The sequence below is a fragment of the Lithobates pipiens genome, unplaced genomic scaffold (genome assembly GCF_037356315.1).
Source record: "Lithobates pipiens isolate NorthernLeopardFrog02 unplaced genomic scaffold, aLitPip1_a1.2 Scaffold_1, whole genome shotgun sequence".
NCBI lineage: Eukaryota > Metazoa > Chordata > Amphibia > Anura > Ranidae > Lithobates > Lithobates pipiens.
The window spans coordinates 120058113-120085510 of NW_027507685.1; the positions used below are offsets into that span (position 1 = coordinate 120058113).

General features: G+C 42.5%; 1 protein-coding gene across 3 annotated transcripts in view; it reads right to left on the minus strand.

Annotated features, from left to right (window-relative positions):
• Positions 1-27398, minus strand: part of LRSAM1 (leucine rich repeat and sterile alpha motif containing 1) — a 144836-nt gene that overhangs the window by 26458 nt on the left and 90980 nt on the right. For 2 of the 3 annotated variants that reach the window (XM_077475161.1, XM_077475157.1), the window contains exons 16-19: positions 21161-21260; positions 9618-9705; positions 4422-4496; positions 1548-1628 (exon numbers count right to left, since the gene is read on the minus strand). In XM_077475161.1, the coding sequence (XP_077331287.1) occupies positions 1548-1628; positions 4422-4496; positions 9618-9705; positions 21161-21260 (344 nt within the window). The remainder of the gene's footprint in view (positions 1-1547; positions 1629-4421; positions 4497-9617; positions 9706-21160; positions 21261-27398) is intronic. The other variant, XM_077475170.1, reaches the window with a different exon arrangement.

Consider the following 27398-nt stretch of genomic DNA (forward strand, 5'->3'; position numbering starts at 1 on the left):
CTATTACTTGTAGAGGTTAATTCTAAGCAAGATCAACAGTCTCTAGTGAATGGATAGGCTTCATTCCCAGGGATATCACCGGTCCATAGCAAATGTATAGGCAACATTCTCAGTGATTTCATGAGTCTCTATTGAATTGATAGGCTGCATTTCTTAGTAATGCAATCAGTCTCTAGTGAATGTATAGCTTGCTTTCTCAGTGATGTAACCAGACTCTATGGAATAGATAGGCTGCATTCTCAGCAAGATCACTGGTGCATAACAAATGATAGGCGGGATTCTCACACCAGATAAAAATAAAAAATAAAATGTAAAATTAAATAATCTTGGTTATAGTTCCCCAAAAACAATCATGCAATCATGTATGCTCCTATTCACACGTCACTCTCCAGAACAGGAGCATGCATAAGACACAAATAACGACAGACACTCAAGACAAAACATGTGGACAGACTGATGACGAAGCAAAACAAAAAAAACAAAAAAACATTTAATTTATTAGTGGATGAATATTCCTGAACAGATGGTTTGTGCAAACATGAGTATTTAGAAGATATTTGAGCTATGATGGTTAATTGTATTGATTCCACTGGTTCCTCATTCATCCAATGAAACAAAATGTATTTCACTGTCACGTGTACAAGCATGGCAGCCAATTTGTGCACTGAACCAGTACTTTACCTAAAAACTAACTAAAGCAGATGATTAGTGATTATAGCGGTCATCTAGAACATCCATAATTTCTGTCTACTGATTCTAAAGGTGGTCTTTTCATTGACTTACAACCCTCAGCTGATTAACATAAACTGGAGAGCCCATGGCTTTTTGATGTCTATGCCCAACTCTGAAACCAACTGTGCTAAGAGAGAAGATACTGCCATTGATACGGAACTGAACTTTGGCAGAGATTGGCTAAATTTCGATTCATGTATGGGCAGGGTGATAGTACATTAGTCAATCGGTAGATTCTGTACAACCGCCCTGTCTGATTTTTGTCGTTGCATCAGCGCTTCTGGATATAACCAGCAGTGCTGATCACTGTATTCTGATGGCGGGGAAGTCTCTCCACTGTAAGCCTACATTAGCTCAGTAAAGTAGGGAGGATACCCACAAGTGTGTGGATGGGGGAGTCAAGTCAGTATTATTTTTTTTTTGTTTAACCCGCTGGGTGAACGAAAAAAAAAATGTATTCATGTATGGGCTGACTAACAAATGGCTCATGTTAGCAAGACTGGTGCCAGGTAAGGGCTCAGAATTCAAACAGCTCCCCAGCAGACGTTAATGAGACTTCCTGGAAATACGCTCTGATAATAAAGAACCTTCAAAGACCTATAACATCTCTGCAGACATTATCACTTGGGAAGCCTGCCTATCATCCCATTGCCTGCTCAATTATTTGCTGACATCATGGCCCAGTTAATAGACTAGCATAATACGTGGGCAATCTAAAAATCCCACCACCAATCAACAAATGGCTTTAACAAGACAAACACAGGAAACCTGCAGGTTTTCCGTTTCGGGAGGGACGACGGGAGGTAACCACATACCTGAAGTGCCTCTGTGTCCAAGTCTTGCCTCTTTACCTCCAGCTGAGTCAGATGCAATAACTCAGCTTCTATTAATAATATCTAGACAGAAGATGAAACAGGAGGGATTGGATAAATAAAATCTCACTCTTATAAGCTATCTAAGCTGCCGTAGCAAAGCCGAGGGGACAAGGGAGAGACATCTGCGGCAGCCAAAAGGATTGTTTTTTGCTGTATTAAAAGGAAATGCAGTACATGCATTGGATCTACATTGTACGCAAAAAACAAAATCACATATATTAATAAGGCAGGCTACCAATAAACTGCCAAATGTGAAATTATTATGTTACTGTATTTTACAAGTGATTTGAAATAAGTTTTACGTAGAAAAAAACAAATCATAAAAAAAAAAAAATTCTGAAAAGACTGAGAGTGGGTTGGATTCTCTGTCAGGTGTTCTTTACAGCCTATGTCCTATTGGGGAGAATTGCACATGCTTTCTGTCCTGGTGACCACAGGTACTGCTGTAAGTTGTATTTACCACCTCCTTCTCTACAGTGCATTCTCCATACTGCATTCTATTAAGTGTTTACCAGGGAGGCCAGTGATACTGATCAGCCCCTGAAGAATTTTTCATAGAAATATTTGTGCAATGCATTTCAGAGAACAGGAAGTTCCGTTGACAGCAACTCCCGGGTGGTTACCGGAATAGGAAGTGAGAGTAAATCTTCCCAGTGAGGACACAGACAGCTAAAAACCTGACATTGGTTCTAACCCTTCTCAATATGTAAAACAGTTTGGAGTAGAGTTCCACTTTAAGAATGGGATTGACTCATGATTGCACTTAAAACTTAAGAATCCAGTAAAAAAATATGCATTTCATAAAAATTCCATGAAACCACAGAGGTGCACGTGCCATACAAGTCAGGATTGGCAACTAAAAATTGTGTAAAGGACTGAAGAGCTATGAGGTCTTAGACATTGTACTATCAGCAGACTCTTCTCCCTGGCAGCAGCTGCTGGGTCCTGAATTTATTGCAGCTGTGCAGGGCTCATAGCCATGTTGTTCAGTCACAGAGATCTGTGAATTAATAAACTACAAATTATATCTGCCATTGCAGCAGGCAGAGTTGCAGTCATCAATTAACAAAAGTACGGTGCTCACCACACATATAATTTATTGACATGCCTTCAGCTCTCTAACTGAAAGCCCATATCTTCGTATGAACCAGGAGCTTGAGGAAGAGTCTTTAGGAGCCTGGCATCACACGCACACAATCCAGGGTTTGCAGTTGCAATGCTTTGTAGGGTAATTTGCATAGAAATAAAAAAAACATACTTTTTTTCCGCAATTATTATTTGCGTTTTTTTTTTGGGCAAAAGGTGGACTTTAAGCAGCATTTTCTCCCAAAAAAAGCAAGTGTTCCATTCCTTACATTAAAGTTTTCCCAATGAGGTGTGTTCAAGATCTGAAAAACTTTCAGTAAATAACTTTTATTGTGAAGAGGCCGCTTTTATGGAATAAGATAACTCTATAAAAATGATAATGTTCTGGATGGAGGCATTGGTAAAAGTACTGGATAAAGCAAGACCGGAGGAGTAGCAATGACTCAAAGCGTTACTAAACCCACAACAGTAAAATCAGTCTGTATATTCAGTAAAGCATTGTGTAAAAAGGCTGTTTGATCCGTCTCCTCTGATCCTCCCCTTATTTTACTGTCCCCAATCCATCTGCGGATAGAACAGAGCCTTGGAGGCAGTTTGGTGTGTATTGCTTTATTTTTTGTGAGGGTGCATGTGATCAGCACAGGGCCAATCAACACTGTCCAGACAGGAAGTGAGGGGTTGTGCAGCATCATAGGACAGTCAGAGCAGAAAGAAAACTCCTCCCACAAGCTTTACCCAGACACTGATCGAAGTTACAAGACTGCTATACAGTATACTGTTGAGGAGAAAAGGTATTTAGCCGTTTATATTTACTAAAATAATTGCATTTCCATGTTCTGTGTACTGTGGGAGAACTGATATAGTGAATACAGGGTCCAGGGTTTAGGAACACTTTACATTGGCTAAATGCTTATACGACGGTTTCTCACTCTTGATGTTCTCTATGCTACATATGAGGTGTCTCCTAGAGAAATATGGCAGCAAAAAAAAGTAAAAAGCAACAGCCAGGCAGGTCAAGAGGGAGGCCGAATAACATGCTGAGAGGTTGGCAAATGTGAGTATGGAGGAGCTTTCTATTTAGACACAAGAGTGGAAATTGCACCAAGCAAAAACAGTACTCTAAAAAGGAAATCCATACTGAGGAAGTATGGAGACTGCCATCATTGACCTCTACTTGTGAACATACTAGTTCCATCATGCTGAGACATTAACTTCAGTACTGTCTGACTCACTAATCTGGAATACTAATCAAAATCAGAAGTAATGACTTCACTTTATGCGTGCTTATTCCAGGTCAGCAACTCAGATATTTCGTAAACCAGAGACAACTAGCATTTTCAGTAGGTGACCCTCAATGGCAAACTCTGTTTCTCTAAATGCAGGTTTTCTTAAAAAACAGAAATCCACTTTTATGCAGAAGCCCCATTTCAAGTTTGTAAAAGGGTAAAAGGTGATGTCTTATCGCCACCAATGAACAATGATTTCCCAGCTACTCTAATCTGATGAAAGGTGAGATGTAGCTGCCATGGGTTACCATTCATTATCATTCTTTGCTCTGCCATAATATATGGCAACAAGCAGCAGTGAAGTGATTAAAGAATACCCATTACACAAAAATTTAATTGGGAGGATGTTGGTGAGCTACTTTGGGTGTGGAACTAAGGTTAGTCAGTCTCTCACGAACAATTTCCATTCCTTCTTGATTAGTCCCTCTCAGATCACACCCACCTGTTCCCGTATCTGCCGATGCATTAAATCTTTCTTCAGCTGCAATGCCTCAAAGGCCACTTTCTGTATTTCTGACTGGAAAGGAAGCAGTTAAATAAAGAGCATTATACACCATTAAAGGTTGTGTAGGCATCAAACTTAAGCTTGGGATTTAAATTTCTTTATTTTTTTTTTGACTTACCTGTAAATTCTATATCTTATAGTACAGTATAGGACACAGGCAGAGTTATTTATACACCTTGGGTTACAGACATGTACCTTCAGGTAACTGGCAAGGCTTTAGAGGACACACCCTCCGGGGCATCATCCCTTTAAGCCTACCGCAGTCCAGGAGTCCTCAGTCCTCACTGATTTAGTGTCCCAGAAGCAAGGTCCAGTGCTGCAGAGTCACCCACACTGCTCTGAGCTACAAGATGTTGATGGGGACCTTGGTTGAATGGAACTGCCTTGAAGGAGGCTAGAATTCTTAAGAATTTTGTTGTGGGATGTCTCTTGGATCTCAATTCTTGAGCATGTGCTTTTAGAGAAAGAACTTTCTTTTCTGGGAGAGATACTTTTGATTGGGATGTGTCCAGGACCAGATACAATTATCCCAAGCAAAGGGTAGACTGAAGAGCAGAGTTGTTGAAATTGATTATTCAGCAAAAGACCTAGAGCATCTGACTTGTCTTGTGGACATTTTCTGATTGCTAGAAGGGAGACGAATACTTTAGAAGAAGGTAGATAACCTGTGACTTGGATACCCCGAGTTCTGAGAAGGGCAAGCAGAGGTGGTGCTAAGACCTTTGTGAACACTCTGGGTATAGAGCAGGGGTGGGCAACCTTAGAAAGGTGGAGATCTACCTGAGCAACATGGAAGGATTCAAAGATCAACGAGCACAGTGTTTTTCCACGTCACTTCCTCATCACCTGTTTTAAACCTACAATTGCCATACTACCGTGCCACAATTGCATGCAATTATACATATTGCCTCCTCGCCGCCTATGTAACATGCTCCGATAGCTTTTCAGGGAGAAGCAGTGCTTGCTACACTAGTGAATAAGGGCTCATTCACATGTGAGGCTGGTGTGGTGGTAAAACCCAGCGGTTGAACTTCAGTTTTACCTCCCCCAGTCCCCTACCCCCTTTAGCTGCAGAGGCCGCAGCCAAGGAAGCAGCAGGAATTATACTCGGTCACTTTGGGCGGGCACTACCGCCCACTGATCACAGCCTATTCAAGTAAATAGGGCCATTCTGCAAGCATGCTAGTGCAGGGTCCAGGGAGTTGAAGCAGGTTGTGAGAAGGTGATGCAATGCCTCCTTCTTGTCTGTTTAATCCCGTAGTCATTGTACTGCACAAGGTTGCAGGGCATTTGCAGAGCTGCCCTATTCACATTCACAGTTGATATCACTTTGTTGAGGATCACAGATGGAATTAAAGAAGCTGTATCAGCTGATGTGGCTGTCTGCTCTCTCCCACTGCTTCATATAAGGACCCCACTGTGTTTGAGGTTCTGCAGAGGACAGGTCAACAAGCCAAGGGCATGCTCTACCAGTCACCTGCCCAGGATTTACTGGTAGATTGCGATCGATGGGTTATAGAGGATAAGCCAAAAGGGCAGTGTGACAAACTAGAAGTGATTGTCTGCCACTGTGATGTGCAGAAAGTGCTGATGAGGTGGGTAAATGGGAACATGCAAATAGGCACATTGGATGTACACAGATGCCATGTATTCTCCCTCAGAGAAGCAATTACTGACCTTGCAGATTCCATGCAAAGTTTTGGAAATTAAGGAATTTTTTGAGGGATTTTAGGTCCAAAATATGATGAATACCTTTGTTGGGCTTTGGTACCATAAACAGGTTTGTATAATAGCTTTGAAGTGTCTTGTGGTGGTACTGACACAACAACCCCCTGGGACAAGAGAAGGTTCAGGGCACTGTGCAAATCTAACTTTTGTCTGCAATTTTTGGTTGATCTAAAAGAATAAAGCAGTAAGAGGGTTGCATTTTGATCTACATTTTGAACCCCTTTAAAACTGCCAATATAACCCACAGGTCTACAGATGTTTGTGACTCAGAGAGAGGCAAAAATGCAACAGATGTCCCACCAAATCTTAGAAGTGAAGGTGCCCTTTCACTGTTAAGGCTTTGGGCAAGGCTTGGTAAACTTCTGGGATAGCTCTGGAAATTTGTCTTATGAAATGTTTGACATTTTAAACATTGAGATGTTTCGTTATGACAGAGATTGCAGGATCAACCACATAAATAGCTCATTCCTTGCAAAAATTTTTTTCCACTGGAGCCAAGTTCAACTGAGATTTAGGGAGAGGAGTGAGAAAACTGGAGTGATCCAAGCATCAAACACTGCACATTCTTTCTGTTATTGTATTATTTAATATGATAAAATATTGTAAAGGTTTTTGCAGATCTCTTTTGTACCCAAAGGGGCATGGCAAGATGGAGAAGAGTCAGGCTGCACAATGCTAGGGCTCTTGCAAACGCTTTTAAATGTTAGCAAGCATGTTGACAATCTGAGGAAGAAAAATCTTCTGCAACTTCTTCCAACACTGCCTCAATATCATCTGCATTCCCTTCTGTGTGTGCATCTTCTGGGACCAGCATATCAGAATCCCACTCAGGTGGAGAAACGTGAGTAGAAGAGGTGTGGTGTTTTGGCCCTGGACAAAGATGGCTGTATTAAGGCTGTAATCTGTTAGTGGAAATGTGACATAGATGCAGAGAATTCTGCTTTAGTCAAATAGGCTGCTTATTGCGTGCCTAAAATTGCAACTCTTGCTTCAGTGCAAGAGAAACAGAGTCACTCTGAGGTTGAGTGTTGTGCAGGCCTTTGGTAGAGTGAATGTTAACTTGCAATTTTGCATTGACTCCCACTCACCTGGACTTCATCAAAGCTACAAGCGAGGGTAAGAGCTAATTGGTTGAAATCCATACCAGGATTCAGTGCTACCTGTGCACACTGGGGAGATTTAATGTTTACCTATTTGTCACATACAGACAACTTACTATTTACAGAAGTCTACTCCCTCCTTGGCAGTGAATGTTAGCTGGTTTTGTAATTTTTCTAGACATTATGCATGCATGCATGTGTGGTGTGTGAGTGTGCTGTTTAGGCAACGTTGCCTTTTTAATCACAATTGCGATGGAGTATTTTAACATTTTGTAATGAAGATCCCATGATGTAATCTGACTGGCCCTTATTGCAACATCCCTATTGTGGTTCTCATCCCCAAATTCCTTAAAGCATTTGTTAACCCCCCCAAAAAAAAGAAAAAGAAAAAACAGATCCTGTTCCCTTAAAGCATGCGCTGTGTCATTTGGCCCCATATATCAACAAAAAAAAAAACCTGGCTGATCCTGCCCGGCTATATCCTCCCCACTGTAAATTGACCATGGTATATCATGGCTGCTGTGCCCTGACAGCATGGTTAGCTTACGTGCCTCCATCATCCGCAGCTCTGTCCTTCTCGGTCCTCTCCCTCCCCCCCTCCCTGCCTGTCTGCTCCGTGTCAGTGTCCACCCCCTCAGCTCCTGCTGCTCTCATATCTAATATAAAATCATCCCCTCTTCTCTGATATAGAACAATAAGTGTCCCTGTGCCCGTGTTATATAAAAAATATGGCAATCTGTACCTATATCACAGCGGCTCCCGGTGATCACATGACTCCTCGGCTCTCTCTCACCTCTCTTCCCTGGTTGACATCAGCGAGAGTGCTCAGCCCCGCCCACTGGAGCTGTCAGCTGGGTAGAGGAGAGCCGAGGAGTCAAGTGATCGCTGGGAGCCGCTATGATATAGGGACAGATCAGCATATTTTTGATAGAACACAAGCATAGGGACACTTATTGTTTTATTACAGAGGGGATGGTATGATTTATATTAAAAAGCACTTTAAGTGAAGGTATTCTCCTGCGTGTGGGGAGTATAGGGTAAATGTGTCCATAAGGAGTATGCATTAACCCAGGTGTGGACCATCCTGTAACAAATTCTCGTGGTGAAAGGAAGCACCTTAGTAAATTATAAGGGCTCTAGGCAGAAGTGGCAGTAAAATGTTTGAGTAGTGTTGTGATGTAACACCTGCTCATCCACTTGAGACTAAGCTCTGTGGTTGAGTTTAAGCACCTAGTTTGAAAAGTTTACACTGCGAGGTGAATACATTCATCTGTTGTACCTGTCCACAACACTGGACTATATACAAAGTCCAGGCTTCACCCGTTATAATCATGGAACACGACCCTGGACTTGTATAGCACCCTGCGGCAAACTCAATGCGCAGCAACAAATGAAAAGATGTGCGCCCATGCAGGATCCAATGTCTGAGGCAATATTACAGGCCATCCCTATAGCGAGGGGTCCAGGTACAGCTTCCAAGGTTTTACTGAAGTGGTTCCCATATGGATACACTGCTTCTATGTTGGTATTAGAAGACAGTGAGGGGTTGATTGAAGAAGTCAAAGATAAAATAAAAAGAGAAAATAATCACCTTCAGACACTAGCACAAAACTGAGGACTCAGAGTGGGACAGAGTTAGAGGGAAGGCACCCAAGGGGTATGTTCTTTAAAGTTTTTCCAGTGTCCAATCGCCTGAAGGTACACACCCTTAACTCACCGTGTATGGATAAGCACATCAAAAAGTGTGAAAAGGTCCTGTGTCTGTACTGTATGATCAAGATATTATATTTTAGCTGGTGGGTAAAATGGGGCATTTAAACCCACTGTCTTACAACCATTCAGGATGTTTGGCAGAGATTTTGCTGCTGTCGTTTTCAAAGGATACAAGAATGCAGTGGATAACGCAGCCTCGCAGCATCTACCCATAACCCAAATAACGGTTTAGAGGAAAGACCCTTTAAACAGCGCTTGTCCACAAAATAAACAAATAGAGCCATATTAGGGGGATTAATTTATACTTAAAAAGTTTCATCCTATCAGTTTGCCAGTGAATGATCAAGACATAAAGCCTCATGCCTTGATGACGTTACCAGCAAACGGGTAGACGTTTCATATGTTTTTCAAACATTGCTACACTTTAAAATGGATCTCTTTATTATATACTTGGGCAAGTATAGCCTGAATCCCAGCCCAACAAAAATATTTTAGTTTGTTTTCACTAGCTCCGAAGAAAATTGCCATATTGAATTCAGGCTCAGGCCTATAGAGGAGACAGGTACACTCTAAAAGGACATTCTACGCATACCTCCTGAAGGATCTGGCTGATGACCTTACTCTGATCCAGCTGCTGCCATGACTGGATTTCCTGAAGCTTGCGATCCATTCCTGCCAGGCTGTTAATGAAAAGATCAAACTACTAAATGAAAATTACAGTAACATATTAAATGTGTTGCATCTAGAAGAAGAGCTAGAAGTAAAATACAGCTTAAAGTACATGTAAAACCTAATGAAATGGCATTTACTCATCAGCAAACAGTAGGATAAATGCAGAGGTATAAACACAGCCTAATGCTCAAAGTAATATTCACATTTTACACACTTTGTTCACTTACATGCATTTATCATTTATATGCCTTGTGAGATCCAGGATGCATAATGTTTAATCCTGCATAATGCATATTATATATGTAGCGCCCTGCTCCTAATGAGCAGACGCTATTGTTTTTTTTCAAATTTAAGTTGTCTGAAGCTGCAGTTTGGCTCAGGCTAATTATTTCAAAGTTCTGGTTTCTGTACCAGTTCAGCTGGGTTGTGCTAGTTTCCACTTGGCCTTGGGTGTCGCTGTCAACACCGGTAAGTGTTGGATAGGCAACAGGCTGGATGCATTGAATACCACTTTTACTCGGAAATAGCCCAGTGGGAGTGGTTCACCCGCTGTGCATTCTGGGTGGGGGTATTTAAGGTACTGACGCCATTTTGAGGGGTTCTTTTCTGGGGTTCGCTGTCCCGACCTCATGGCACTCCTGGCCTGGGGTGTGTACTGCCTGTTCCTGTGCCTCAGGGCCGGCTGGCCCGAGGCTTTGCAACTGAAAGTTGCCCAAAAGTCTTGGGGTCTACTGACCCAGGGGTGGTCCTGTGCTGTCTTGCCCGCAGGGAGAAACTAAGTGACTGGAGGATCCAGGGGAGGATTTTTCCAGGAGAGAACCGAGCAATGAGGCTGGTGTCTCTGGAGGAGCCTGGAGACTCAGTTGGAGGACACAACCTGGGTCACTAACCATACAGTATCGCCGGGTCGGCTGAAGAAACTGGTACTGTGTGACAGTTCTTTAATATTTGTCGAGAAGTTCATTTAAATTGACAAGTCTGTGGCAGAGACTTAGTTTGAGCATCCCACCGGCTGCTAGGTCAGTGAGAGAGGCCTATCCGGTGATTGCTGGATCCAGTCTGTGGAAGCTGTTTGTCCTTTGGATCAAGAAAATACCTCTAACCCACACTTAACAGGTACCTGAACTCCCCTTAACTCTCTATTCGTCTATTGCAGAACTTTTTGTTTATCACAAATAAATCTTGGAAAAAGGACTAAGTGTCGGAGCTAGGTGGCGGAGCGTGACCGGATGCAGGGGGTTGGTGAGAGTGAGTGAGGAGTGAGTTTGGCGTCCTCTCACCTCCCTCCCCACTCCCAGTGAACTGATGATGACCATAAGGCCGCCTGACCGCTCGCTTAGCGGTCTCGTTGTGTGAGCAGGGGGAGCGGTGATACAGACGGGGCTGCGAGAGAGCTGGTGGGACACAGGCATTGCGCCCGGTGAATGTAGCATACCGCGAGTGGAGGATGAGGGACGAGGACCAGAGGATCAGACACCGGCCGGGGGTGAGGTAGCAAATTAGAGGGGGGGGCCAATTAGAGGGGGAACCATGAGAGGGTTCCCCTTCCAAATTAACAAGCCTCAGCGTCAGAGGGGATGCAAGTATTCCTGTGTGTCTGGATACTATTGAAAAGCAGCATAACACAGGACGCCTGTGTGCCCGGATAAACATCTGAAAAGCAATACAACATAGGATGCCTAACGCTTGAAGTCAAGTACAGTAACCCCCTAAATGCAGCACCTGGAGTGGTGAGAAGTACCCAGAACGTTTTTTTTTTGCTTGCTTTTCTCTCTTTCTTTTTTTTTCTCTTACATTATATGAGAAAGTAGAAGTGACATGAACTGTGCTTGTTAGGTCGGGTCATTTCAGAAGGGAAAGTGGGTCTAATGGTTTTTGTTGCCACTTGAATTGCTATGTGAACTTTTCCCGTCCCTTTTTTTTTTGCTGTGCCTAAGAATTTTTGAGCATTAGAGCCTATTTACATATTAATACTTCCCCTATTAGGGGTGGTCAACCAATGCAAAGACTGTAATTAGTTCTATACTCTGTATCTGGAACCTCGTTGTGTCAAAACTATGACGTCGCAACGCACCACAAATACTAGTCAGGCAAGCCAAGCAGCAGCAAAGCTTGAGAAATTTGTTAACACTCCAGGTCAGGCACCGGGTCAGATATCTCCTAAATCTACCTCACAAAATCAACAGGCCCATCATCACAGACAGTCTGGGGCAGTAGGGGGTAGGAAAAGTCAAGTCATCAACCTTTGCAGGGGGAAGTAGGTGATCCTGTGGGGAGGTCCCAGGGCCAACTAGCGGAAGGGGCCTTGGGATTAGTGGCGGGACTTGGTGCAGAAAACCTAGACCCTACTCTTGAGGTATTCGAGGTGATTAATTCCTGTAGAACTTCCTTAGTTGAAATGAACAACCAATTGAAAACTATTCAAGAAGATCTTTTGTTTGTCAGACATGACTTACAAAAAATACAGGAGAGGACTACAGCTTTGGAGGTTGAGTGAGTGTGGTGGAGGATGACTTAGCCCCCCTTAAACGTGAGATGAGCGTTATTAAAGAACTGGCCAAACAAGTAAATAAAATGGATGAAATGGAGAATAGGATGAGAAAAAAAAACGTTTGCATACTAGGTCTCCCAGGACATTGCAAGAGATCCAACCCTGTTGTCTTTTTGGAAAAATGGTTATGCGAGGTATTTGGGCAGGAATCGTTCTCACCACTTTTTGCAATAGAGAGAGCTCATAGGGTCCCTGCTCGGCCTTCCCATTCTGGAGCTTCTCCAAGACCCCTTATGGTAAAATTATTGAGTTATAAGGACAAAGACTATAACGCGGAAAGCAAGGGAATTGGGTAACCTGTTGTATAATGGTATCAGGGTGTCTATTCACCCAGACTATTCACCAGACCTCCAGAGGAAGACAGCTAAATTCGGGGAAGTAAAACGAAGGCTACGCCAAGCAAATTTTTCATATGCGCTACTATATCCAGCAAAATTAAGACTAACTTCTTATGAAGGAACTATATTTTTTAATACCCCAGAGGGGGTGGAGGCGTGGTTGTCAACCCATAATGAGAGACACTAGAAGAGTGGGATTGCGGCATTGCCCTAATTGGGGCTTTCTTGGGGTCATGCCAAATTAATATGTGTTGTGTTATATCAAGGGGGGGGGGGGGTTGGTCTGAGGGAGAGATGGCAGGCAAAGTTTTTTTCCCCTCTCGGTTTGCCGTGTCCCTCTCCCCTCGCTAGGGGGGGTACGGGTGGGAGTGAGGAGTATGGAAGGAGGAGAGCAAAAGGCGTGGTACCCCCTGTTTGGGGGGGTGAAGCAGCAAGGTGTTCTCTTCGATTATGTGTTTTTTTTTTTGTTTTTCTTTCCTTTTTGGGGGTGGGGGATGGTATTTGTTTTTGATTTTTTGGGGGTAGGGAGGGGGCGGGTAGTATAGTAAATATAGTCACAAAGGCAATATTTCAAATATGGTGTGTATGGGTAGGTCACAATAGAAGGCTCCCGGGTAAGCCGAGTGAGGCAATGAGAGAGGCAATGAGAGATAGAGTTATGGTTGGAGGAGGATGTAACGATTAGGGTATGTTTGCAAAGGAAGTAGGGTATATTATGTATGTATGGTGCGGAGGATCGTAAGTTTGACACTCAATATAATAAATATTTTCACAATCTATGTTTGGTCACTAAAGGAATGGTATTAGCAGGAAAAGGAACAAAGATGCACTAATGAGTAAAAGGTACAGCACACAAAAGTTACAGAACTAATTGAAAGTTAGAACTGCTATGAATAGAGAAACACTGGTTAATAAAAAAAATGTATTTGTTCTTGGAACAGACTTAGGGAAAAAAGCTGCAGTATTGTCAATGGCAGAAATTTATGGGGTCACAATCTTATGCTTACAGGAGACAGGAGACCCATTTTACTAAGGTGTCCATCCCTCATCTGGGATGGGGAGAATTTCCTCAGCAGTTCTATTCAAGTCTTTCTCTAGAGGAATGAGTATTTTTATTAGATTAGGGAGTACGTTTAACTGTATTCAAAGTAAGATTGACGACGGGGCGGTATATCTTTTTATATTGTAAGTTAGAAAATATAACAATTTTTGTATATCCCCCCCCCCCCCCTTGACACAGAGAGATTCTGTTTGACCTACTGGAGTTTGTGCTGGACAAGTCAGGAGTCCCTGTCTTGGTAGCGGGAGATTTTAACGCGGTTGTTGACCAATCACTAGATAGGCTCCCACAAGGGAGCCATCAGAGAGGGATAACGGAAGGTCGACTACCCCGGTTTATGGGTGAGATGGGTCTAAAGGACATTGGCGATTAAGAAATCCAAGATCTGTGTGTTATTCTTCCTTTTCCAGTACATATTCTACATTGTCGAGGATCGATATGATGCTTGGCAATGATAAGATTATCCCTATGATAAACAATCTTAGATATATGCCAAGAGGGCTTTCGGACCACTCCCCATTTATAGCTTCACTGGAGGTTGGGGTATGTAGTAACTATAGGGAATGGAAAATTAGTCCTGCTTGGTTGGAACTCATGGGTGAACCCCAAGAGGTATTAAGGGCCTTAAAAGAATGTATAGATTTGAATACGGGTTCAGCCCCCCAGGGGGTAGTGTGGGATACAACTAAGGCCTTCCTCCGTGGTCTCTTGATCCAGCAAATCTCAAAAATCAAAAAACACTCAAGGGAAAGGGAGGAAATGGCAGCAGGTAGGGTCGTACTTCCAGAGGAGCAATATATAAGTGATCCGACACCTGGGAATCTCAGGGTCTGGATGGAGGCACAACAGACTTACCATTTAATAGTACTAGACAAAAGCGGAGAATAAACAAATTTTCCAGAAGCAAATAGCTTTTGGGGAGGGGGAAAGTGTAGGCAGGATGTTGGCCCATTTAGCCAGATCTAGCGCACCATCGTCAGTTTTACCGATGATCACTATCAGCGAGGGTAGGACATCCTCATATACATCGGAGATAGTGGATAAATTGAAAGTATATTACGAGGCTCTTTATCGGTCCAATCAGGATGATAATGAGGTAGAAATTAATACGTTTTTTCATAATTTGGGGGCCCCCTGTCTCTCGGAGGACAGGGCTGCTCTGGATAGTACGGTCACCCTCAGGGAGTTACAGCGGACCATCCAGGAGATGGCAGGCTCGAAGTCCCCAGGCCCGGACGGTCTCCCTATCTAAATCTACCGACACTATGGTGAGGTGCTCCTCCCCGAACTGCTAAAGGTGTTTAACGCCTAGGCGGTGAAGGGAGGGCTTCCCCCATCCATGATGGAGTCTACTATAATTGTTATCCCTAAAGAGAATAAAGATCCACTTAACCCTTCCTCATATAGACCTATTTCCCTATTTCAGATATTAAGGTCTTATCAAAGGTCTTGTCGGCTAGATTAAATGAAAACATAGAGAGGTTGGTTCACCCTGACCAATCAGGGTTTATTCCCGGGAGGTCTACCAGTAATAATATCAGACAACTGTTTTTGAACCTTCAAATCCCAACGGATGAGGATGGCCATAGGGCCACTCTCTCTTTGGATGCCGCCAAGGCCTTTGATACCCTCGAATGGAAGTATCTCTGGAGAATTCTGAGAGAATTTAAAGTGGTTGTAAGCCCTTACAAACCACTTTGACCTACAGGTAAGCCTAGATTAAGGCTTACCTGTAGGTCCAAGAAATATCTCCTAAACCTATACGGTTTAGGAGATATTTGCCAAAACACAGGCACCGCTGTCTACGGCGCATGCGCTGTAGACATCGGTGCGCAGGCGTACTGAGCGTGCCACTGTCAACGGAGATATTCCGCCAGTGGCCCAGGAGTGACATCATCGCGGCTTCGCCGAATGACAGCGCCGGAGCAGCGAGACCCACCGAGAAGATGGAGGATCCGTACACAAGGGGACAGCGGTGACTTCGCTGGCTCCTGTGTCAGGTAAGTAACACATAATGGACTACTATGTGATGCATAGTAGTCCATTATCCTTTACCTTTGCAGGGAATCAAAGAGGAAGTAAACCCATCAGGTCCAACCTTTGTCAATTGGGTGAAGTTATTATATGGGTCTCCTGGAGCGAGAGTGAAAGTGACTAATGAATATTCCGCTAAGTTTCGTTTACTAAGGGGAACGAGACAGGGGTGCCCTCTGTCCCCCCTCCTCTTTGCCCTCGCTATTGAGCCTTTGGCATTGTCTCTTAGATCTTCCCCGGAGATAAAAGGATTTAAGCGAGGGCAGGAGGAAGAAAAAGTAATACTATTTGCCAATGATCTCTTACTATTGCTTAGTGACACAAAGAATTCACTGAGGGAGACCATGCGTAAAATCAAGTCCTTTGGACACTTCTCAGGTTTGAGGATCAATTGGGAGAAATCTTCCCTGTTGCCCATTGACCAATTAGATAAGCCTTTACCACAAGATGTAGACTACAAATAGTCAATCAAATAAAGTATTTGGATATAAATATTTCTATAGACGCATAACAATTCATAGTTAACAACCTTGTTCCATTGTTAAAAAATGTAAAGTTAAAAATAAAACTTGGGAAAAACTACCACTATTATTGTAGCCTAATAAAAAGGATTCTGCTGCCACAACTTCTTTACCTTCTACATAAATTCTCCAATATGGATTTATAAAGTATGGTTTCACAAGGTTGACAGTATTTTGAGGGAACTAATTTGGAGGGGAGGGCCATCGCGCATTGACCTTAGTACACTGCAACTCCAAAATAACGAGAGAGGGGTAGCCCTTCCACGTTTTTTTAGCTACTTCCTGGCGGCTCAGCTACAACATATGGGGGGGATGGGAGAAAGGGAGCGAAGGGTGTGGTATGAAGACTCTTGTAAATTGACACATAAATCTTTGATCGAAGTATTGGAGGCGGGGACATTCCTGAGGGGGCCCCCAGTCCTTGAGTTGATGGCAAAAGTTTGGGAAGTGGGAAAGAAAATTCAGGGCTAATGAGGATTCTCTGAGTACTCCCCCTTGTGGGATAATAATAAGCTGGGTGAGGTGCAGAAATTGGGCCCAACTAGAGAATGGGAAAGACGAGATTTAAAGTATCTTTCACAGATGTATCATGAGGGAAAACAGAGATCTTTTCAAGACCTGCGAGACCAATTTGCACTCCCTAAGCAGTCGTTTTTTTAAGTATTTACAGGTGAGGCATGCCTTGACAGAACAGTTTAAAGGGAGAACGATAGAATTGAGTAGTATACCTGTTTTACAGAAGATTATTAAGGCTAATACACGGAAGGGCCTAATATCTAAAATATATCCAAGTAGCCACAAAGGAAACCGGAAAGGGCTGCAGATAAGGCCCTATAGGAGGAAATGGGAGAAGGACGTTGGGGACATATAGGAATTGCAATGGGAAAGGATTCTTCTTTTTTTTTTTATAGATTTACAATAATAACGTACAAATTTGTTAAATAACATATCTTTTACAAAATACAAAGCATCCTGTATAACTAACCCAAGAGAAGAACAAAATATTAAAAACAAAGAGAGTGGCTTACCAGAGCCTTCATACCAGCAGCTAATATTCTTCCCAAGGCAATATAACCCACCCCATCATTTGACTAAACAAGCGGAACACAGAGGGGAAAATCCTCCTCTCCACCCTCTTTTATCTACCAACAATTATTCCACCTCATTTCTACAATGGACCACCATGCTTTCCCTTTGACCAGGGCTTCCACATTCTAATAAATGATTCTTACATAAGCCACTCTCTCTTTGGGGAGGGTTTCATTCATAGCATCAATCCAGTTTTTAACTGTAGGGGGCACCCTCGATTTCCATCTTATTGCTATCAATTTCCTAGCTTGAAATAAACTTCTCCAGATGGCTACCGTTGTACTCATATTTTCCCCTTGCTCCTGCCTATAGCCCAATAGACAAACCATTGCTTCTTTTTTCGACCTAATGTCAAACGTTTCTTGCAAGATATTAATCACTCCATCCCAATAGCGAAATAATTTGGGGCATTTCCACATCATATGTAGTAGGTCCCCCGAACCCCTACATCTCGGGCAACAATCATCCACTCTCTTACCAAACTTAACCACTTCAATACCGGGCACTTAAACACCTTCCTGCCCAGACCAATTTTAAGCTTTCAGCGCTGTCGCACTTTGAATGACAATTGCGTGGTCATGCTATACTGTACCCAAATTAAATTTTTATAATTTTTTTCCCCACAAATAGAGCTTTCTTTTGGTGGTATTTGATCACCTCTGCGGTTTTTATTTTTTGCTAAACAAATAAAAAAATACCGAAAATTTTGAAAAAAAAAATGTTTTTTTTTTGTTTGAGTTTCAAAACTTTGTAAATAAGTCAATTTTCTCCTTCACTGATGGGCACTGATGGGGATACACTGATGGGCAATGATAAGGCGGCACTGATGGGCACCGATGAGGTGGCACCAATGAAGTTGCACTGATAAGGTGGCATTGATGGACACTGAAATGTGGCACTGATAGGTGGCACTGATGGGTGGCACTGATGGGCGACACGGATGGGCGACACGGATGGGCACTGATAGGTGGCACAAATTGGCACTGATAGCTGGCATGGATGGGCATGGGTAGGCGGCACAGGTGGGCATGGGTAGGCGGCACAGTTGGGCATGGGTAGGCGGCACAGGTGGGCATGGGTAGGCGGCACAGGTGGGCATGGATGGGCACTGATAGGCAGCACGGATGGGAACTGATAGGCGGCATTGTATTATAATATACTGTACTAATGGATGCCAATCAGTGCCAAACAATAATGCATGCCAATCAGTAATGCCCATTGTGGGCACTGATTGGCATCCATTATGGGCACTGATTGGCATCCATTGTGGCACTGACTGGAATCCCTGGTGGTCTAGGGTGGCATACCTTATCCTGGGCATCCCTGGTGGTCTGGTGGCATCCCTGGTGGTCCAGTGTGGGCATCCTCGGGGGGGCTGTGCTGATAATCGATCAGCACAGGCCCCCCCTGTCAGAGGAGCAGCCGATCGGCTCTCCTCTACTCGCGTCTGACAGACGCGAGTGAGGAAAAGCCGATCACCGGCTCTTCCTATTTACACTGTGATCAGCCGTGATTGGACACGGCTGATCACGTGGTAAAGAGTCTCCGTCGGAGACTCTTTACCGAGATCGTAGTTGCAGGGTGTCAGACTGACACCCCGCAACAATGATCGCCGCGATGCACGCCCCCGGGGGCGCGCAGCGGCTCATAATCCTGAGGACGTCATATGACGGCCGATCAGGATTATGAAACCACTTTGCCACCGTCAATTTGTAATAGGGCGGGCGGCAAGTGGTTAAATAACTGTTTAGGAGTAGAATATGCTCTGTTTAGCAGCATTAACTGCAAAATTTTCTGTGACGGAGCAACGGATACCAAGGGGGATGCCTCCAGTATTCTCCTCCAGTGTTCTTGTGATATTATCCCTATATCGTGTTCCCATTTTAATTTTATTGAATCTAATTTCCTCTCACCGTTAACCTTTTTACTCATTTGTCCATATATCTCTGAGATCCTTTAAGAACACCTACCAGAGCTATACGCTGCAGAAGAGGGACTTCTTTCCAATACAGGGGTTGGTTTTTAAATTGAACTTTCAAGGCCTGACTCACCTGAAGATAAGTAAAATATGTATTTTGCGGTATATTAAATTCCCTTTTCAGTACTTAAAACTTTTTCAGCTTGTTATCCATATACAGTTGCTGCAGCTGTCTTTTTATTCCCTGTTTTTCCCAATCCTAATTTTTTCCTATTGGGAGTATTTCCTGCAGATTACTATTATTCCAAATAGGGGTATATATATTAAAACCGTTTTGATTGATTGCCATATTTTAATGATCATTCTAGTTGTTGGATTCTTATGGCCAAAGGAATTAGCCTCTAATGTCTCAACTATTGTATCATGCAATGCTCTTGTTAATAAAAATTTTCCATTAGGGGTCCCTCCATTCATATCCTCACAACCCATCAGGTGTTGCAGTTGTGAAGTAATATAATAATGCTCAGGATTGGGTAATGAAACCCCCCCTTCCCTTATTGGGAGTTGCAAAGTTCGCAGCCTTATTATGGCTTGCCCCCCCGGGGAAAGGATTCTTGAACTATCTCCATGGGTATCGCTCTCCCCACCCCAGAAGATGTCACATCTTTTTTTGCTGTACAGGGTTTATTATACGCCACAAAAACTTTTTTGGTTTGGTCGGAGGAAAGATGACACTTGCCCAAGATGCGAAAGAATGGGGGGGGGGATCTTATTCATATGTTTTGGAGATGTCCAAAACGATTCCGATATTGGAGGGAGGTAGTGGATACTATTGTTCGAGTGTTTAAAACTCGAATAGATAGGGCCCCTTATTATGTGTATTGGGGTGGATAGAGGGAGAGGGTAAACCAAGAGATACCGAGTTAGCAATGCTGAGATGACTTTTCCAAGCTAGGAGGACTCATTGCCCACAGATGGCAGTCCCCTGCCCCCCCTCCCCCCCCCCCCATCTTGTAGGGAATGGGAACAAAGTATGGATGTAGTCATTCTCAAGGAAAGGACGTTATATATTAAACAAGGTAGTGTTAATAAATATGACAAGATTTGGAAATTGTGGATAGAGAAATAATAAATTGGAAGAATGGGGCAATGTGGGAGAGACCAGACATTTGGGATTAAGGATAAGCATTTTGCTGGGTGACAGATGTAGTGGTGAGTGATGGAGGCATCAGAAGTATGGAGGTGTGATGGGTGTGTTTGTTAGATTAGGGGTGATTAAAGGATAGATTTACAAAACTGTTATAAAGGGGGAGCCTAGAAGCCCCCCCCCCCCTCAATATGTTGTTTGAAGAATGTAAAAGGTTTGTGTATTGTGTATGTTTTGTAATCTTGAAAATCAAATAAAGATATATAAAAAAAAAAAAAAGTGTCGGAGCTAACATTCTTTGATTCGCTTTCCAATGGGACCCCTGAGACGGAGAAGCGAGCAGGTGAGGTAACAGTAAGCCCAAATAAAAAACAGCAGCTCCTTCGGGGGTCAGTGCTACATGTATGTTAACAATTGAATTGAAGCTGAAGTATGGATTTTATAGCATATATGCATTGGTCCAGCTTGGGCTACTAAAAATATGCAATGGTCCAGCTTAGGCTACTGAAAATATGCATATTCAATACCTGTGGGATCCCTGCTTTGATTTGAAAACTTCCTGACCCATCAACACTTTAAAATACAGCAGTCAATAAATGTTATCTAAAAAAAATAAGCTGACCAAGATCTGACAATGTCACAAATAAAAGTCATTTAATGACTAACTATCTCTGGCCTTGTACAGATGCAATAATTAGCTAGCAGAAACCTATCACCTGTTATTCTGTGACTTGTCATGAAGCAGCACACAATCATTGACAGTATCCAGTCTTACTATCGGCAATCTGGGGTTTTTCCACCTCACCTGGAGCATGTTTGGTAAACCATCTCCTGACGTCTTGCTTCAAAAGCCATTTGCAAGAGCTTGTTCTTGTAACTTTCCGCCAGCATTTTCTGCATTGCAGCTGGTGAGACAGAGAGAGGTGGGAGTTAACACATTGGTCTACCTAGCTGCTGTGCCAGGGATATCTTTTGTTAATCAGATAGTATTTATTGAATTTTCTACATAGTTCACAGAACAAAAATAAATAAATCAACATCAAAATAAAACATAGAAAATAGCATCGACACAATATCGATCGTTATACAAATCAACATTGTAAATAAGCATCTTAACACCCAAGTAGCACAATGTACAGCTGGGGCCAAAAGTTTTGAGAATGGCACAAATATTAATTTTAACAAAGTCTGCTGCCTCAATTTTTATGAGGGCAGTTTGCATATACTCCAGAATGTTATGAAGAGTGATCAGATGAATTGCAAATAATTGCATCCCTCTTTGCCATGAAAATAAACTTAACCCCCAAAAAAACATTTCCACTGCATTTCAGCCATGCCACAAAAGGACCAGCTGACATGTCAGGGATTCTCTAGTTAACAAAGGTGCCACTGTTGACGAGGACAAGGCTGGAAATCACTCTGTAATGCTGACTGAGTTAGAATAACAGACTGGAAGCTTTAAAAAAAGAGGAGGGTGATTGAAATCATTGTTTTTCCTCTGTTAACCAAGGTTACCTGCAAGGAAAAACGTGCAATCATCATTGCTTTGCACAAAAAAAGGGATTCACTGACAAGGATATTGCTGTTACTAAGACTGCACCTAAATCAGTTATTTATTGGATCATCAAAAACTTCAAGGAGAGAGGTTCAATTGTTGTGAAGAAAGCTTCCAGGCACACACAAAACATCCAGCAAGCACCAGGACCGTCTCCTACAGTTGATTCAGCTGCGACATCGGGGCACCACCAATACAAAGCTTGCTCAGGAATGGCAGCAGGCAGGTGTGAATGAATCTGCATGCACAGTGAAGCTAAGATTTTTGGAGGATGGCCTGGTGTCAAGAAGGGCAGCAAAGAGGCCACTTCTCTCAGGAAAAACATCAGGGACAGACTGATATTCTGTAAAAGGTACAGGGATTGGACTGCTGAGGACTGGAATAAGGTCATTCTATCTGATGAATCCCCTTTCCAATTGTTTGGGGCATACAGAAAAAACCTTGTCCAGGGAAGAAAAGGTGAGTGCTACCATCAGTCCTGTGTCATGCAAACAGTAAAGCATCCTGAGACCATTCATGTGTGGGGTTACTTCTCAGCCAAGGGAGCACAATTTTACAGCCATGAATAAAGAATGGTACAAAAACATCCTCCGAGAGCAACTTCTCCCAACCATCCAAGAACAGTTTGGTGAGGAACAATGTCTTTTCCAGCATGATGGAGCACCTTGCCATAAGGTAAAAGTCACAACTAAGTGGCTTGGGGAACAAAACATCAACATTTGGGTCCAAGGGCAGGAAATTCTCCAGACCTTAACCCAATTGGAAACTTGCAGTCAATCCTCAAGAGGCGGGTGAACAAATAAAATCCCCACAAATTTTGACAACCTCCAAGCATTGATTATGCAAGAATAGGCTGCCATCAGTCGGAATGTGGCCCAGAAGTTGATTGACAGTATGCCAGGGTGGATTGCAGAGGTCTTGAAAAAGAAGGGTCAACACTGCAAATATTGACTGGTTGCAAACATCATATAATTGTCAATAAAAGCTTTTGACACCTATGAAATGCTTGTAATTATACTTCAGAATACCATAGTAACATCTGACAAAAAAGATCTAAATACTGAAGCAGCAAACTTTGTGAAAATTAATATTTCTGTCATTCTCAAAATTTTTGGCCATGGCAGTACAGTAATTTAAATAGGAGTGTACATTATAGTATACACATCACACCTGTTAACATCAGATGATAACCCAGGTGACGGCTCAGAAGGCAAATAGAAATACATTGGACATTGTCCAGTCTCATCAGAAGTATAACAAACTACAGTATATAGAAGGACGATTGACTAGTTATGGAGGTATAGTGGAAGAATAGGCTAGTAAGGAAGGTGATAGCCAAGGGTGCCATATTTTTATTTTACTGTATTTCTTTGGACAGCCCCAGTAATGATAGGTTAGTTTTTCCCTCTCCAATATAGCATCAATGGTATCTTACCATTGTGCAAAGGTAGGACTAGGAGATAACTATCTCTGTGCTATAAGTTTACGAGTGAGGGAAAAAAATATTAGCAGTAGTTTGGATGACAGTGGGACTATATTCTCATGGATAATACTCAAGGGTGCTATTTTAGAAACAAGGAGTGGTGGGATAGAGCACCAATCTTGAACAGTGCAAAAAATATTGCATAAGTATCTAAAAACTTTGGGGCAGTGCCAGGGCATGTGAATCAGAGTGCTGTCAGTGCTGGAGCACCTAGAACAACATGGCGATTCAGATCTACCACAGGAGTACACTTTTTTGGGGGGAATATTACACCCCATGTAGAATGAATAGCTGTGTCAGTTTCTGGGAGGGGGTGGTAGATACAGCGGGTATTGCTTCCAGTGTGGGTGTCCACTGGTCTTCATTTATGTCACTGATGTCTTACTTGCATTGGGGGCTGAATAGAGGATATTTACCCACTGAATGAAACGTGCACCAAAGTCAAACTTATGTAATGTATGCCACAAAAAGTTCCACTCTATGCTATCAAAGGCCTTGCCTGCATTTATTGAGAGAACAGCCCTGTTACACGTATTGTTAGTTGTAACTTGTAAATTAAGGAACAGTCTTATAATATTTTGAGCCACAGATCTATCTAGTATAAAGCCAGTTTGATCAGGATAAATGATGTCACTGGTAAATTTAGATAAACAGTTAGCAAGTACTTTTGCCAGAAGTTTAACATCAGGAGTGAGCAGGAAGAGCAGCCGATAGATTCAGGCTTAAGACCCCTTTCACACCACGCCGCCAATAGCGTCGGCGGTAAAACGCCGCTATTTTTAGCTGCGTTTTATCGCCGGATTTGCGGTGCATTTCGGCTGCTAGCGGGGCACTTTTACCCCCCGCTAGAGGCTGAGAAAGGGTTAAAACCGCAGGCAATACGCTGCAATAGCAGCGTTTTGCCAGCGGTATTACAGCGCTGCCCCATTGATTTCAGTGAGGGGCAACGGTGGAGGAGCGGTAAAACACACCGCTCCTTCACCGCTCCAAAGAAGCTGCTGGCAGGACTTTTCCTGGCGTCCTGCCAGCGCACCGCTGCAGTGTGATTGCAGGCGTTATTTCTAACGCTATAGTGCCTGCAAAACGCCCTTGGTGTGAAAGGGGTCTAAGGGGTTGTTTTTTTAGGTTTCAAAAGAACAACTATGATGGCTTTGTTCATAGAAGGGGGGAGAGTCCCAAATTTGTAAGCCTTGTTAAACACAGCCAAGAGTTCTGGGAAAAGAATGTCCCCATAAATTTTATATATATTTCTTCTGGTAGCCCAACTGGAGCTTTGTTGTTAGTTGTACCAGAAAGGGCCGTTTGTAGGTCTTCCAGGGCAATAGGAGAATCCAGCTCATTATGTCTAGAAAGGATCATAGGGCATCTTCCCCATTGGATACTTTACTGCTGTATCGATCCTGATTGATGGAGTAAAAATACTGCAGGCCCTCTAACAGGGCCAGTTTAGAAGGTACAGCTTAGATTCCAGGCCAGCGCTCACGCCTCTCTGACATGTTTCATCCACATTGGGATTGGGCTCTACGATTAAGCCCAATGTGGGTATAACATGTCAGAGCGGCGTGACCAATGGATGGATGGATCTGAGCTGAAATCCAGTTTGTCATTCACCTAACATTGGAGTCAAATACAGTATGCAGCAGTATCTGCATACCATATTTGTATGCTATAAGTTGGGTCAGGCTGGATGATATACTACTACTGTACTAGTTCAGCTCTTCATGTGCAGGGGAATTTGAGAACAGGTTGGAATCTTCTGGGGGCCCTTAAGAATGTAAGGGCTTTGGGCCATTGCCCACTTTTCCCTACAACAGCTCTGAAGGGAAGATCAGTATTAGGGTTACAGGGAGTGTTATGCCTTGTACACATGGTCGGAAATTCTGACGGAAAAGATCCGATCGGACTATATTGTCGGAAAAATCCGATTGTGTGTGAGCCGTATTGGACTTTTTCGGTCGGAAATTCCGAAAGAAAACAATTTGAGAGCAGGATCTCAAATTTTCAGACAAAAAAAATCAGATCTGACTATTTCCGATCATTTGTAGAGAATTCCGATCGGACAAAGTGCCTTACATGCTCAGATCAAATTACGAGACCAAAGCTATTGGCTACTAGCCTCAACGTAGTTCCGTCATAATGAACGTCATCATGTTCCGAACGATCGGATTTTCCGACAACTTTGTCCGACCACGTGTATGCAACACCAGTTTAGGCCAAAATCTGTTGGAAAAAATCCCATGGATCTTGTGGTGGAATGTCCGACCGTGTGTACACGGCATTAGTGTGAAGGTAACAGGGAGGGCCAGTGCTGGAGTTACAAAATGGATTAATGGAAAAGTTGCAGGGTGGGTCAGTGTTGGGATTACAAGGAGGGCCAGTACTAGGTTTACAGGGCAGGTTAATGTGAAGTTGGGAATAAATCAGTTTTAAGGTTACTGGAAGAGCCAGTGTTAAGCCTAATTTTACACACTTGGTAAAGAAAGTAAACTGCGCTATTCAAAAAGCCCGCCCTATAAGCAGCAACTCAAATCGTAATACTCCGATAATAAAAGCTATGTGTAATGGTGAGCTGCGCTGAATAAATAAAAAATTTAAAAAGTTTATCTATATCTAGTAAACTTAAAAGGCGAAAGACAAATAGCCTGACTAAATGGTGAATATATTATACCCCCATCCACAAAGATTCATATGATTAGAAATGTAAATGATCAGTGACTGAAAATAATAAGTTAAGTGCATATATAAATTAAGTATAATAAATAATCAAATTCATTAATTGAATAAATTAATTGATTATTTATATAGAAAAATGTGTGATTTATATCTAATTCGAATGTGAGAAAACCAAGAAACTAAAACACTAGTGACAAATCACGTGAACTGACCTCACCTTATTTAATTCATTAATAAAGTAAAAAACAAGTACCCTCACGTTTCAAGAAATTCTAGACCGTTTTCAAAAAACTAGCTGGCCGGCTCTCGGCTACCGCCCGCACTTCCGGGTCTGGCGTAGAATGCGGTGACGTCAGCACGCCGCTCCTCATGTCACCGCTTTCTACGCCAGACCCGGAAGTGCGGGCGGTAGCCGAGAGCCGGCCGGCTTGTTTTTTGAAAACTGTCTAGAATTTCTTGAAACATGTGAGTGTACTTGTTTTTTACTTTATTAATTAATTAAATAAGGGTTTTTACGCTATGCGAGTGTCCTCTTGTCTTTCTACATGAATTGGGGCACTATCGTTTAACCGATTGGAATTACGGTTGAGGAGAGCTTGGTGTGGTTCCTGTGACGGTTCATCTAGACTATCCATATATATGTCTTTTTGATCCCACTTAACACTGAGATCTTACGCTCTGGTAATCGGATTTAATTACCCATTGGTGGAGGTGCTATATTGGATTTCTGTCTACATGAAGTGACGTGGGTGTCAGCTTTTCATTTCACTTTGGACGATTCACTACTATTTTGGCTTGTCACTATTTTTGGGACTTGAGTGGACTAATTTTTTCTTTTTGTTTACATACTGAATGAAATTGAATTTTGTTGAAATTATGTCCTTATATGTTTAAACTGTAAGGGAATTTACTGCTTTTTGTTTCAATTTTCATCTTATATTTTTTATTCATTTATTTATGGATTTTTTGATAGATCACACCTGGTGAGGTTAGCTCACTTGATTTGTCACTAGTGTTTTAGTTTCTTGGTTTTCTCACATTCAAATTAGATATAAATCACACATTTTTCTATATAAATAATCAATTAATTTATTAAATTAATGAATTAGATTATTTATTATACTTAATTTATATATGCACTTAACTTACCGTATTATTTTCAGTCACTGATCATTTACATTTCTAATCATATGAATCTTTGTGGATGGGGGTATAATATATTCACCATTTAGTCAGGCTATTTGTCTTTGGCCTTTTAAGTTTACTAGATATAGCTAAACTTTTTCAATTTTTTATTTATTCAGTGCAGCTCACCATTACACATAGCTATTT